This window comes from Nanorana parkeri, unplaced genomic scaffold (assembly GCF_000935625.1).
Source record: "Nanorana parkeri isolate BGI_ZX_2015 unplaced genomic scaffold, ASM93562v1 scaffold241, whole genome shotgun sequence".
Taxonomy (NCBI): Eukaryota; Metazoa; Chordata; class Amphibia; order Anura; family Dicroglossidae; genus Nanorana; species Nanorana parkeri.
Window position 1 is genome coordinate 1,442,352 of NW_017306509.1, and position 15,917 is coordinate 1,458,268.

Sequence of the window (15,917 nt, forward strand, 5' to 3'; positions counted from 1 at the left end):
AGCTCCCCTGCCTGCGCCGTCTCCATCTCCTTCTCTTCAAAAGCCGAGAAAAAGGTCACTCCGCAGCTCACTGAAGGTACTAGACAGAAATACAGTGAGGGGAATTTATCAAAACTGGCACAGACAAGATCTGGAGCAGATTTGCATGGCAACCAATCAGCTTCTCTCTCTCATTTTCAAATCTCACCTGAGCAAACCCGAAGAGAGATGCTGATTGGTTGCCATAGGCAACTCTCCTGATTGTGTCTGCTCCTGTTGTGATAAATTCCCCTCAGTATTTTTACAATTGCAGTTTATTTCCTAGGAAAACCAGTGTGCAATAAAAGGACTAGTAACTGACAATTTACACATAATGGTGCTCTATGTCTAAAGGAAAGTTACACGGTTATATTGTAAATTACCTAACCTAAAATGGATTAACTGCAAAGTACTTTATGAAAGAGGCAGTGTGTTTGTTTTCAAGCATGCGTTGAACAAATTTAACCACCTACTTATGCAGTTCGGATTATCCAGGGATAAAATGAACTGCTGTTCCAGCTTTGAAAATGAAAAAGCAATTACACCTCCATCCAATCTTAACCTTTCAGCTATCATTTCACTATATATGTGTTTTCACCAGCCGTTTGAGCAGGCTTATTAGACTGGAATTGTGAAGTCTCGAAAAGTCAAGTGGATTTCCATTTCTAGAAGTCTGCCAAAAGAAATCCAGCCATCTTGATAAAAACGATGCACAGCTTAAACAGAGGACCTCCAGTATGCATACAGCTCATCTCTGTAATTATCATAGTTTCTTTTGGACTATACAGCATAATGAAGGGAATGTCTTTTGACATTTTTAATTGGTGGTATGTACTTGGAGCTGCCTGCATAGTGTGCGCTGCCTTTGCCTCCTTCCGTATTTATGAAGTTTGCAGCCTTGTTACATACAGGGAAGGTACGGCAGAGATCATCCACACTCTGTGACTCAAAGATCGGATGGACACTTCATTTGGAAAAATCAACACAGCCTTGCAGTATACCTAATTTGATAAGAGAACGGCTCCTTTTAATTTGATAAGAGAACGGCTCCTTTTCTGTACCTGCCATTGGAAGAACTTTATAAAGGATGAGACAACATTTGCTAAATAAATGGACGCTTCCTGATTTCAATGTTACTTTGGTGTGCTGGTGCTATCCTTATCAAGTTTTGCTTATCTATGGTGCCACCCGTAGTCACTACAAGCACCCTAACGTGTCATATTGGGATATCCGGTAAGGAGTGCAGCATGACATTTCTTCATTATCTATGCCATTAGAAGAATTCACGCAACACAACATAGCTGGCAATGTTTGAAACAGCAAAACTGGCACTAAGCTTTAATCGGTTATGTTGAATGCCGCCCTACCGCTATTCTTTCAGCAGTCTCTATGCCCTCATTTGCAAAAGCCATTGTAGTGAAAAAGACTCACTCTAGAGATACTGTTGGACTTGCCTATTGCTCCAAAGTATATAACCAGAATGTGACTAGGCCACCAAATGCATCAGTCAGACTTCCAGAAAAAAAACAGGAAAACTGGCAATATAAAAAATGTAATGTGAGAAATATTGACTTATTACTTGCAAAGTGTTTGGGAATCAATATGTGGGTAGAAGATAGGATAGGATAGGAGACCATTTAAGAGACATTAAGTCCAGGAAACACACCAATTTAGCCAGACACTTTGCTCAAAAGCATCATGCAGATATGAGTTTAGTTTTAGTAGAAGGCATAGAAAATGTCACTCCTCATATTTATGGGGGAGATGTTTTTCTGAAACTATCAAAGAAAGGTGTTTTGTATGGAAATCAGAATTTCATCAAGGTTAAACTCCAAATGTATAATATTATTATGAATAAATGAGAGAGTTTTAGACGGGAACATGTTGATGGTATCCCATGCATCAGTAGCTGTATTCCATGTGTGACTCATTTTGATGCCAGAAGGGTTATTATTTGTATACTAGTAGTGTAGGTTGAATAAACATTATGTGTCATGGTGGAATTTGGCCACTAGGAATTACCATCAGGTATCGAATACTGTGTTATTTGTCCTGATTATTATTATTTTTTATGTAAGAGTTTTATTAGATGTTATTTTTTATAGTTATATATTGTAAAACTTTGTTGATATTCATTGATATTTAAAGTATTTGATTTTACTTTATTTTGATTTCAACTCTTCATGCATACATATAACGCTTCATACATACATATAAATGTATCAGCTCTTGATATATACATATTATTAAAGCTTCTGCATTTGATGGTTACAGCAGCTTGATTAAGGCCTTTTTCACACCAAAATGCAGAGCAGGCTTCTGCACACGGAGTGCAGTGAGTTGTGCCGTGTTTTTGATGCGTTCCGGGCCGTTGTTGGTTAAACATTTTTTTATTTTTTTTTAGTTTAACATGGGCTTTCAGTGCGTTCCAGGCATTTGCATGCGTTTTTGATGCGTTTGCATGCGTTCCAGAGCAGGTAAAATAGGTCTTGCTGCAGTTTTTTCACCTGCTCTGGAACTGCACGCTGCAATGTGGACTGGAGCAAAAAATACCATTGTAATACATTGGACGCAGTTTTGATCCGGTCTGCAACTGCTCTGCTCCTGGAAGGCGCTTGGTGTGAACAAGGCCTAAAAGGACAGTGGAGATTTACTCCAGCATTGTTTCTTGCTGGACTATTTAATTAGCCAGCTAGATGTGTATTATCTTCATAATTAAACACTATGTGTGAAGCGTGTTCAGGTTTCTTCTTCGTCTTTTCACCTGTGAATTTCTATGCATCTTTACAACAAACTTACGATCAATCAAGACAAACATGAAAAAGAAGCTGTGTCATTTTGCTGGAATTTTTTTAATGTACCAGGACCAGGCTGGGTCTGAAATCCACGATCCTTGAAGTGTGCAGTATGTAAACCCAGGTCCCTTGCCGCAGCAAGGTCTCTGTTATCTATATAACTAGAATGCTTTGCTTTAGCTTTAGATTTGTCGCAGCCCTTTCTTTAGGTAAGTTTTAATCATCTGATTTAAAGTGACACTTTCCTTCTTTCTGGAGGGTGGCTTCTTTTGTTCCCCATGGTCCCTGTGTGTGTTGTAAAGTAGACACCACTCCAAGCTCACTCACTCACTGGACTACAATATCAATACAAATTGGCTAACTAAACCTGAGACTGTAGTCCATCACGTGAGTGAGCTTGGAGTGGTGGCTACTTTATACCACACACATGGACCATGGGGAACAAAAGTAGCCCCCCTCCTGAAGGAAGGACAGTGTCAGCACCAATTCAGAGATGATTTGAGGATCTACAGCTGAGTAATACATAAATAAGATACTTTTTTGTTAATAGTGTATTTGAATGTATTTTTAAGGTTTAACTCCTGTTTAGTGTCACTTTAAGAGTAACCAGAAAACAAATACATATAATATGGTATTGTAAAGGAGGTTTCCACCCACCAGATCTAATATAATTGATACAATTTGCTGGGTTTTTTGAAAGGTATTAAACTACCTGTAGATCTAGTCATATGACATAACACTTTGAACACTTTTGGGGGAGACAACCTTATTATTGCATAGCATAACGCTGCAACCAAGAATAACATGGCGTAATATGGAACTAAATATTTATGTAGCAAACTGTACCTTTTGGCCTGCCTTGCCATTCTTATATACTTTGTATGTAGTAATAAGTCATATACATACTTTAAAAGCTCATAAACCAAAAACTGTGTGGGCAAAGATAAAGAAAAAAAGATCTTTTGAGATACTGCTTATTCCCAAAACGAGCAGAAGACTTATTAGTCGAAGAAGAAGTAGTAATAGAAGCCTTTCAATGTTGTTGAAAAAATATTTCATACTATTATTTGAACTGTGCTTGACTTATAGAAAGACATTTATGTTTAATGGATTAAATATGCAGTAACCTATTGCATTTGAAGTATACTCTGGGACTGCTTTAAAATACTCAATGTTTCCCCCCAAGAATAGTCCATAACCTCAATGTTTTAATTTTAAAATATCGAATTAGACAAAAAAAAGAAGTTTTACTTATCTGTGATGTCACCCAGCCAAAATCTTTACTATGGCTGGGTGCAGGAAGGGGGCGTTCTGTGTGTTATGCCAGATGTTACAATAGAGGTCTTCGTGCCACACTACGGGCAGTAGCAGGGGAGTTCTCTTCTTACTGTCACTGCCCCCATTAGCAGCTGTCACCAGCACGACTGGACTATCAGGGGTAGTGAAAGACAGCAAGGTATTGCATACAGGATATATCCACACTGTGCTCTACTTCTAAAGACTACACAGGGCTGTTACACAACTGGTGGCTCTGAGCAAGTGAGAGAGAGAGCAGCGGTGGCCAGTCATATGAAATGGAAATAAGGGGCCATGGATTTTTCCCAGTGACCGTGATAACTTGATATCTGGCGCTATTGTTGAAAGCATACCACATTTAAGGTACAACACAAGATGGCTATTGCAGACAAACCTTTACTATTTTGCCTGAAGTTCGGCTTTAATTAAAATTATGTGCAGGGCTGCCATCAGGGGGGTACAGGAAGCATTCCTGTACCGGGCCCAGGCCCCATCAAGTCAGCCGGGGGCCCAAGCCGGCACGGGCTGCCTCTAGGGAAGAAGTATGGTCCTGCCCACTTGCCATAGTAACCAATTTTTGGACAGGCTCCTCCTTCTCTAAGGTGTCCAGGCCCCATGCATGAAAGAAGGAGAGGAGCCTGCCCATGAACTAGTTACCATGGCGAGTGGGTGGGGCCGCCAGATAGGCTTCCGCCCATCCCATGATTAAGTTCCACCTCTGCACCACTCACAGTCCTTAGTGTTTTTGGCTGGAGCTGGAGTCCTGCCCTGAGGTAAGCTGCAAGGGGTAAGCAGCTTAGAAGAAAGGGTGGTGCACAGTGTAAGATGAAGTATGCAGAAATAAATAGTGTTGGAAGAGGGTGGCAGCCTCTTACTACACTGCTTACCTCTGCACCCCCTGCCACAAGTAGTACAAAGTGTGAGCAGCGTAGGAAGAGGGATGCAGAGGTGAGCCGAGTGGATGCAGAGGGTGTAGGGTTGAGCAGAATAGGAAGAGGGGTGCAGAGGTGAGTAGTGTAGGAGGAGGGATGCAGGGGGTGCAGAGGTGAGCAGAGTAGGAAGAGGGTGCAGGGGGTGCAGAGGTGAGCAAAGTAAGAAATGGGATGCAAGGGGTGCAGAGGTGAGCAATGTAGGAGGAGAGCTGCAGTGGGTGCAGAGGTGAGCAGAGTAGGAACAGGGAGGCAGGGGTTGCAGGTGAGCAGAATAGGGAGGGGGTGCAGAGGTGAGCAAAATAAGAAATGGGATGCAAGGGATGCAGAGGTGAGTAGTGTAGGAAGAGGGATGCAGAAGTGAACAGTGTACACTAACCCCGCCGCCCTGCCATCTGGTTGCCATTCTCCATTGATGGGAAGGGAGGGGGAGTTCCCGGGGGGGCGCATCACAGGACCTGGCCTTGGGGCGGCAGGGAGAGTAAATCCGGCCCTGAGCATTAGCAGTCAGTCAGACTTTGCTGTAGTTAATCAGCAGTACCAGCAGGCCAGACTCTACTTTAATACACCAGCATTACCAGCCAGTCAGACTCTGTTGTAGTACACCAGCAGTACCAGCCAGTTAGACTTCTCTGTATTACACCAGCATTACCAGCCAGACTCTATTGCAATACATCAGCAAAACCACCAAGTCAGTCTCTGCTGTAGTAGACCAGCATTACCAGGCAGTCAGACTCGGTTGTAGTAAACCAACAGTACCTGCCAGTCAAACTCTACCTTTATACACCAGCATTACCATCCAGTCAGACTTTGTGTGGTAAACCAGCTGTACCAGCAGCTCAGACTCTACTTACCAGCATTACCAGCAAGTCAAACTCTTTTATAGTACACCAGCAATACCCACCAGTCAGACTCTTCTGTAGGATAAAAAATCATGTAAACCCAGCAAGCAGCTCATATAATAACTACTGTGAAATAATAGCAGTCCCTTGTAACCTTTTGTACAGTAGAAACTCAGAATGGGTGGTGGGGGGAGAGTTCTATGCAGTGACGTGTTGTACCTTTGGTTCTGGGTGAGGCATTCCCCAGCCTCTTCCCCAGCATGCCCCGCCCTGCCCCTAGCCTGCCGAAGCCCCGCCCATATCATGTCACAGACCGCTGAAGCCCCGCCCCCGATCCGGTACCCAAGCTAGTGTGAAGGAGGAAGGGAGGAGACAGGGAGGAGCCTCCCTGTCCCTCACTTACTCGTCACTGCTGAGGCATCGAGATTGATGGCCTCAGTGGGTTTTCTTTCTTCTTTTTTTGATTGGACAGCATTGACCAATGGTGCTTTCCCAGATAGCAAGGATAACTTGCCACAAACTTGTGGCAGGGTTAAATTGTAATTCTTGTTAACATGCTGCACACATTCCCTGACAAGTTGTAGACTTGCAGAACACTTGCAGCACAGGTTCTAGTTGACACTTTTTGAATTTGTAGCAAATTTGCTTGGCAAGTCTACAGCAAGAGTCCTGTAAGTCTTAGCAAGAGCTCTGCAAGTGTACAGCACTTTTGGAAAGCACATCGATCTGGAGACTTGCAATGCAGACTTGCTGTAATTGTGCAACACAATTGTGAAGCTTGGCAAGTCTGCAATAGTTTAGCAAAGTAAACCAACAGTACCTGCCAGTCAAACTCTACCTTTATACACCAGCATTACCATCCAGTCAGACTTTGTGTGGTAAACCAGCTGTACCAGCAGCTCAGACTCTACTTACCAGCATTACCAGCAAGTCAAACTCTTTTATAGTACACCAGCAATACCCACCAGTCAGACTCTTCTGTAGGATAAAAAATCATGTAAACCCAGCAAGCAGCTCATATAATAACTACTGTGAAATAATAGCAGTCCCTTGTAACCTTTTGTACAGTAGAAACTCAGAATGGGTGGTGGGGGGAGAGTTCTATGCAGTGACGTGTTGTACCTTTGGTTCTGGGTGAGGCATTCCCCAGCCTCTTCCCCAGCATGCCCCGCCCTGCCCCTAGCCTGCCGAAGCCCCGCCCATATCATGTCACAGACCGCTGAAGCCCCGCCCCCGATCCGGTACCCAAGCTAGTGTGAAGGAGGAAGGGAGGAGACAGGGAGGAGCCTCCCTGTCCCTCACTTACTCGTCACTGCTGAGGCATCGAGATTGATGGCCTCAGTGGGTTTTCTTTCTTCTTTTTTTGATTGGACAGCATTGACCAATGGTGCTTTCCCAGATAGCAAGGATAACTTGCCACAAACTTGTGGCAGGGTTAAATTGTAATTCTTGTTAACATGCTGCACACATTCCCTGACAAGTTGTAGACTTGCAGAACACTTGCAGCACAGGTTCTAGTTGACACTTTTTGAATTTGTAGCAAATTTGCTTGGCAAGTCTACAGCAAGAGTCCTGTAAGTCTTAGCAAGAGCTCTGCAAGTGTACAGCACTTTTGGAAAGCACATCGATCTGGAGACTTGCAATGCAGACTTGCTGTAATTGTGCAACACAATTGTGAAGCTTGGCAAGTCTGCAATAGTTTAGCAAGTCATTTTCAAACTTGCAGCTCAATTGCTTGGTATCTGGGTTGCCATTGGTCCAAACCATCTACAGAGCTCACCCCTCTAACATAGAGTAGAGGCTGCGACAGCTCTTGCCTCACTAGTTAGGTTACACAACAGTGGGGAAGCACGCTAATGTGTAACCTTACTACCTGTTAAAATCCGGATGCACCGCTGCCTACAATAAACAGGCAGTGCTTCATCCATGACAGGTTACACAGCGGGGAGGATTTCCCTGCTGTGTAACCTGTAACAAGACGATCTGAATGGAGAAAAAGCTGTCAGCTTCAGATTTGTAGCTGACAGCTTTTTCCTCCATAATACTAGGCGAGGCTCTGCCTCACCTGCCTCCCCTGACCGCATGTCCCTGGTCCTATGGGCACATCAGGTTCAGCTGTATGCACTGTACTGTTCAAAGGAGAAAACAGAATGAGCAGAGGAATGACCACAGCAGTCTGCTGTTTCTTCACTGTTAAATCACAGATGCCTAGATGAAACCTAGCACTACCTCTGATATATAATGAACCACTTTGCCTCTCAAGGAAACAGTTCTGATGTTGACAATATAACGTTCTTAAAGACGAACTGTTATCTTAAAAATGACAACAAAGACATCTTTATAAATGTTTAGTAATTACAATCTACAGATACGTCTACATAATTGCAGGCTTTTAATATTTGCATACCTTATTTTTCTTTTCCTCCCCAGTCTTCTGACAGTGGCCATTTTCACTGAGGGCAGATGAATCCATGAATCTTCCTGGAACTCTGCATCTGCCTCCTGGAACATGTGACCATGCACATCATCTCTGAAGGAAAAAAATCCTTTCCCAGTTTAAAGATGAGATTTCCCAGGAAGGCACTGGTGATGTACCCTTCCGAGGATGCATCTTTGAGTCCTGGACTACATCACCAGTGCCTCACTCAACTAGGAAGTGGAAAAACATTAATGAATGTAAGATTATTTCATATCAGCATGCAGAGGTGTATATGCATGTGATTTTTAGTGAAAGCCTTGTTCACACCAAATGCAGAGGTTTCTGCACATGCAGTGCAGTGGGTTGTGCCGCGTTTTTGCCGCGTTTTTGCCGCGTTCCGGCCGTTTTTGGTTAAAAAAAACTATTTTTTTCCCTAGTTTAACATAGGCTTTCAGTGCGTTCCAGTCATTTGCATGCATTTGTGATGCGTTTGCATGCATTCCAGAGCAGTTCCAGAGCAGGTAAAATAGGGACTGCTGCAGTTTTTTCACCTGCTTTGGAACTGCACGCTGTGATGTGAACTGGAGCAAAAAATACCATTGGAATACATTGGACGCAGTTTTGATCCGGTCTGCAACTGACCTGCTCTGCACCTGCTCCGTGCTTGGTGTGAACAAGGCCTCAGTCCTGCTGACAGACAGGAAGTGAGAAAAAATATGCAATAAGGACACAGACACCAGACTTCCTGTCTTGTGAAATTATGTTAGCAGTAGAGAAGGTTAAAGAAAAGCTATAGCGCCCAAAAACACATAATAATACCCATTACTTTTGTAAAACATAAAAGATGATGTTACAATGAGTAAATAGATACCCAACATGCCCAGGTTAAAAATTGCATGCATCCATAAAATGGCGACAACATATGGTATGCCAAATTGTCCATAGGCAATGCTTTAAAAGCCCATAAAGGTCATCAGTTTAGAGGTATCCATAAATATTGGCCCTAGAATTATTGCTCTCACTCTGATGCACATGGGTATACCTAACATGTGTAGCGTGATTATAGTTTCTGTACATAGGCGCACCTGACACATTTTTACGTTAATACGCGCGCGCCTGCGGGGGCTTTTCTCATTTATTTTTACATTTGTTGTATTTAATCTTGTTTTTTTTAAACTTTCTTTTACTTTACTTAATTTCTATCACATAGGAGGGACTTACTGCTTGCTATATGATAGCATACTAGTGGTGACAGGTACTCGTTAAGGTGACATCAGGGGTCAATTAGACCCCTAGTCTCATCTTTGCACTCCACGGAGGGCGCACTTCACCGGCCCCTGGAAGCGATTCTGGCGGCGGAGCCAACAGTCGTGCGTTACATATATATAAACAGAGTCCTGGCGGCCGTTTACAGGGGCCCACTCCCAGCAACGTAGGACATATGTCGGTGGCAGCGAAAGGGTTAAAAGATGATGATGATGTGATTGAATTGATAAATTCCCCCCGTTGTGTTTACAATGGATGTGCCAATGAATAGCTGTTTTTAGATCTACAATGCGGGGTGTAGCAGGTTAATTTATAAAGCTAAGTGCCGTAGTTCCAAGTCTACACACGCAGGATCATTTGATTTAAGTTGATTCCTGATTGAATTAGTTGCTGAACACACGTTGCCTCATTGAATACATCCACATGCTCCTGTGGGGAAAATGTGTCTGATAACTGTGACAGGGGTTGAGGAAAACTATGGGAATGGCAGGAGTGCTTACAGTGGTTACCTTTTCATGCACATGGTTTATCATTTGTTGTGCTGCATACAGAGAAATATAATGCAGGTCAGATGCAACATTAAAATGGTCATCTGCACCGTCACACTGAGGTGAATGAAAATCTGCTGACGTGCATTTCAGACGCAGTTTAACGATTGTGTACACGTGCCATTAGAGCCCATACACACCACAGCGTTGTGGTAATAAGTGCTACCACAACACACATTAATGTACTAGCCTGGCTGTGGTCCATTTCCATGCCATTCACTTTAAATAGCACCCCGAAGTATCTACACAGCACCCCAGAATGCACAATGTGCACTTCAGTGAAAAAATAAAAGAACGGGCCTTTTTTATTATTATTTTGTTTTCCTGCATTGGGGCCACATTAGAATTCATGTAATTACAGGGTTAAAGTGAACATGTATTGAATTAAAACACTGCCACAAAATGAAAATGTACCAAAAGGCATAAAAAACAGTTTTCATTATAAATACAGCCATCTGACCACAGAAAATCTGCAGATAATTGTAAGGTGTATGGCCACCTTAAGAGCAAGCTGTCAGAGGATAACTTTGTTTTAACCTAGACACAAATGAGCACTTAACCCTTGCAGTGCGGGGGTAGCCCCACTGCAAGGGTTAAGAATTTTGTTCCCTGGAGTTCTTCTTTAAAATTAGTATGTGGTGAGGGGTTACAAAGTCTGTTTCTATTGCTGTATGTGTTCCTATTGATAAGATGCACCCAGTCTATTTGTGCTGGTGACAACTATCACTGTCACTTTAAAGATATTTCCTCTCACTTCCTGTTGTGTCTACGTGGCAGGGAACTAAGGGAAATCTCAGAAATGAAATCTCAGATGTAAACAAAAACCAAACAAACAGGGTTTTATCCATTTGTCTTTTTATATATATAGATCTATATATATACATTAAAAAAGGCTTTTGATATGTTTAATTTTGTGACAGTGTTTCTTTAGTACATGTTCCATATAACCCTGCTATTACATTAATTATATATAAATACCAACGAGCAAACAAAGATGTTTGCTAAAAACAAAGTGTATATTCTATAAAATAAATATACACATCAATAAATATCTCCACATGGCTTTGACTGAAAGGCTCTGATTGGCCCATGACATAGGTCAATAAAAGGCTGTGACGTGGGGCGGGCCCATTGGCCTAGTGTTTGTTTGGAGATGTTACGGTCTGCAGGTTTCTTCCAGCTTCTCCCCTGCCCCTATACCAGGGGGTCTGGGGGTTGTGCTCGCCCACACTGCCACTTCCAGCATGTGTCACCCAAGGTACTCGGGGAGCAAAGTGGAGATGTCAGTAACAGTCCCAGTGTATTGGGACCACCTAGAGAAGCCCTGGGTGAGAAGCGCTCCATCTGCTTACCTGTCCTATATATTTTATTGACGGGGTGTGCTTTCTATACAATCATGTGTTTAGTTGTTGTTGAGCATGCACTGAACATTAGTGTGTTTACAATGGATGTGTCAATGAATAGCTGTGTGTAGATATACAATGTGGGGTGTAGCAGGTTGATTTATAAGGCTAGGTGAGCTGGTGAACTGTTTTTGTGTGACTGTGCTTTGAAAACCATGCAGTTTTCAATACATAGAGATGTCTATGGGACCCAAACCACGCGACAACCGCCCAAAAATAGCTCCTGCACATTTTTGCGCGACAGGCGACTTCATCCGTGCGACAAACCGCAAAGGTGCGAACAGCCTCCATTGACTTCAATGCGAACCTGTGTTTAGCGCGCTAAATTGCCTATGTGTAAACCTAGCCTTAAGCTGAGCAAAGTGCTGCTGCAGCTCCTAACAATTAGCTCCAAGTCTACACATCTGCAGGTCAATGTGGGAAGAGATGATTCCTGATTGTATTGCACATGATGTTCCTGATGCATTGAAATCGGCCACATGCTGCTAAAAGGGCCACTACACTGTTGTGAACATGTCTGCTAACTGCGACCGAGGTTGAGGAAAACTGAATCTGGTAATGTCAGGACTTATTATTATTATTATTATTATTACAGGTATTTATATAGTGCTGACAATTTACACAGCACTTTACATAGTTGCACATTCACAATAGTCTTGTGTACACACATTGCTCTAAAATGCTGCTTGTACACTTGATCAAAGTACAGCTCAAACACAAAAGATCAAGTCTGACCTGCTACCAATCAGCTTCTCTCTTCAGTTTGTTCAGTTAAGATTTGAAGAAAGTGAGAAGCTGATTGGTTGCAATCCACGTCTGCTCCAGTTTTGATAAATTCCCCTCAGTGTCTGACCTGCTTTGCCTATAATGCAAATGCATCTGTAATTAAACCTGTGGAGAAGTGCAATGCATGTTAATGGAGCTTCAAATCTGTCCTCCACACTGTACCTCCTGAGGTGAATGGAAATCTTCTGCAAACCTGGTTTAAAATCACTTATACTCGTCTACACAAGCCATTCACACCACCACATTGTGGCAATATGTGTTACTGTACAAAGCACATTAATGTACCAAGCTGGCTGTGCCATTAACTTAAAATGGCCCTCCAAAGCATCTATACTGCACATCATAATGCAAGGGTAGGCAACCTTGGCACTGCAGCTGTGGTAAAACTACAACTCCCAGTATGCCTTTTGCTTCTGGGAGTCATGCGTGTGGCTTTGAGTGTTTCAATGCTTCATGGTACTTGTAGTTTCACCAAAGCTGGAGTGCCAAGGTTGCTTACCTCAGCCATAACGCTTGATGTGCACTTTATTAAACAAAAAAAAAGTGCAGCAGCCTTTTTTGTTTTTGGCATTGGGGTCACCTTAACGCATGTGTTACTTAAAATTCTCCGATGTGGACAAGCCCTTAAAGTTTATGAACCCTGTCACTTTTCATAGAAAGCATGTAAATAAAATGTATAACGGGGAAGAAAGACATTCTACTTAAAGAACTACTACATACAGGTGAAACTCGAATAATTAGAATATCGTGCAAAAGTTCATTTATTTCACTAATGCAACTTAAAGGAGAACTATGACATGAGTGATTTCCACTCACCTCATAGTTCTAGCCGACCTGTGACAATGAGACTCACAGGTCGGCTCAGTAGATCGGGAGGTGAGCGAACACATACCGGGTTCGCTCACCTCTCGATCCTGTCACGGCTCTCTGCCGTGACAGGGGGAGGGGCTGGATTCCCCTCTCCCCGCTCCGATCTGCCAGCGCTGACTGGCGGAACGGACGGGGGAGGGGGCAGGTACAGCTGGCTCTGCCTCTAGATAGGCAGAGCCAGCTGTCACTCACGCAGCTGGGCGGATCTCGATGTCGGGATCCGGTCCAGCTGCGGCGTCTCAGTATACCGCGAGCTGTTGCTCGCGGTATACTGAGCTTAGGGTAACGAGAGGACGCTAGTTTGTGTCCTCCCGTTACCCTAAGGAGAACTATGGGGAAAAGCCCTGACCCCATAGTTCTCCTTTAAAAGGTGAAACTAATATATGAGATAGACTCATTACATGCAAAGCAAGATAGTTCAAGCCATGATTTGTTATAATTGTGGTGATTATGGCTTACAGCTCATGAAAACCCCCAAATCCACAATCTCAGAAAATTAGAATATTACATGCAATCAATAAAACAAGGATTGTACATAGAACAATATTGGACCTCTGAAAAGTATAAGCATGCATATGTACTTGGTTTGGGCCCCTTTTGCTGCAATTACTGCCTCAATATGGCATGGAAGCTATCAGCCTGTGGCACTGCTGAGGTGTTATGGAAGACCAGGATGCTTCAATAACGGCCTTCAGCTCTTCTGCATTGTTCGGTCTCATGTCTCTCATCTTTCTCTTGGCAATGCCCCATAGATTCTCTATGGGGTTCTGGTCAGGTGAGTTTGCTGGCCAATCAAGCACAGTAATCCCACGGTCATTGAACCAGGTTTTGGTGCTTTTGGCAGTGTGGGCAGGTGCCAAGTCCTGCTGGAAAATGAAGTCAGCATCCCCATAGAGCTCGTCTGCGGAAGGAAGCATGAAGTGCTCCAAAATCTCCTGGCAGACGGCTGCGTTGACCCTGGACTTAATGAAGCACAGTGGACCAACACCAGCAGATGACATGGCTCCCCAAATCAACACAGACTGTGAAAACTTCACACTGGACTTCAAGCATCTTGCAGGAAGAATGGAGAGGCACACACTGCAAGATGCCTCAGCAGTGCCACGCCGCATTGAGGCAGTAATTGCTGCAAAAGGGGCCCAAACCGAGTACTGAGTACATATGCATGCTTATACTTTTCAGAGGTCCGATATTGTTCTATGTACAATCCTTGTTTTATTGATTGCATGTAATATTCTAATTTTCTGAGATTGTGCATTTAGGGTTTTCATGAGCTGTAAGCCATAATCACAATTGTACTGGATATTTACAGTGGAGATGTGGGCTGCAGACAGAAGGGTCTAGATCCCCCTTTTTTTTTTTTGACACTGTCAAAAAAATTAAAACACGATATTAAATGACTTGGTATCATCTCCATTACAGCCACTATTCACACGCTTGCAAAGATACAGCCATCGTTTGAATCTTCAGCATCCACCTCCCCGGCTGTTACCCTGTCCTCCCTGTCATTTCTGTAGACTGTCTCCACTTCCTGCCATAGTGACCCCCATCCTCCTGTCACCCTTTACCTTTATCCTCCCCCTTCCTCTCCTCCTGCGTTGCCCACCCTCTTGTCACCCTACATTCCCATGTCTTCTCTCATGCATGCCCTCTATTGTCACCCTGCCCCCCCTCTTCTGAAACCCTGTACCTCACCTCTCTTCTCACCCAGCATTCTCCTCCCCTGTCAAACACTGATCTGACTATAATACATCCCTCCCCGTGACTCGCATTGCATTCTTTACACCCTGCTCACAGCATGTCTCTTCTGCCTACCTCAACAGTCACACTCACAGTGCATCCTTCCTCACCAACCTCAGCCTCATAGCGCATCCCTCCCCACCAACCTCACACCCGACTTGGTACATCCCAACCAGCCATCTCAACGCGTTGAATCCATCCCAGCCACCTCATGCATTACTCATTGCGCATCCCTTCTGGCCAGAGCATAAACCTCATCTTTCTGGAGTGTGATACTTTTACAGTAGCATTCCCTACATTCCTTGCCATTTCCATTCCCAGGGATGGCAAGCTGCCAAGACTGCTTGGATGTGTTAGCGCTTTGCCCATTCAGAATGATGTTGCTTTCAGATATGGAGGGGATTAATAGAAGCTGGGCACCTCAGGGAGTCTGCAATTCATACCTGCAAGGCTGGTTTTCTGCCAGAGTTCCCTTTTTTTCCAATATTTTTAATTTTTTTAATTTTTTTATTATACATTTCACATAACGTGTTTTCTAAAAACCATATTCCCTTAAGGTAGCTTGGCTTTACTCAGAATTTAGTTTTAATTTGTTAGCCTCTTGCCTAGGAAATTTTAAGAGATTTGTTCCCTTACAGGGAATCCTTGCTTATCTTCTCATGGGTGACTTTGGAACATAAGGAATAATATTACTGGTAATTGTTTCAGGAATCTTCTGGGATGACAATCTGGGTTATTACTCTGTTTTTACTTTTGGATCTGTTCTGTACGGAGTTCCTTTGAAATCATTAAAGTGATATTAAAGCCAATTTTTTTTTTCATTTCTCTAAGGAGACCCTCCTTTGCTGGAGGCTGTTTTTTTAAAAAGTACTTCTTTCCTCATTTCCTAGTGGGTCCCCGCCATGCTCTTAACCCCTCCCGCCCCCTGCACGGGTGCCACCATCGTTCTAATGGAGGCACCCGTGTGCATTCGTCCCCGCAGCGGCCTTGTGCGTCCATAGACAC

The 15,917-nt window shown here is 43.4% G+C and overlaps 1 protein-coding gene across 1 annotated transcript in view; it reads left to right on the forward strand.

Annotated features, from left to right (window-relative positions):
- The first annotated feature begins 11,266 nt into the window (after positions 1 to 11,266).
- The window catches only part of LOC108787079 (RNA exonuclease 1 homolog), a 36,109-nt gene continuing 31,458 nt past the window's right edge, over positions 11,267 to 15,917 (forward strand). Inside the window, exon 1 of the mRNA XM_018556528.1 lies at positions 11,267 to 11,441. Coding sequence (XP_018412030.1) covers positions 11,267 to 11,441 — 175 coding nt within the window. The remainder of the gene's footprint in view (positions 11,442 to 15,917) is intronic.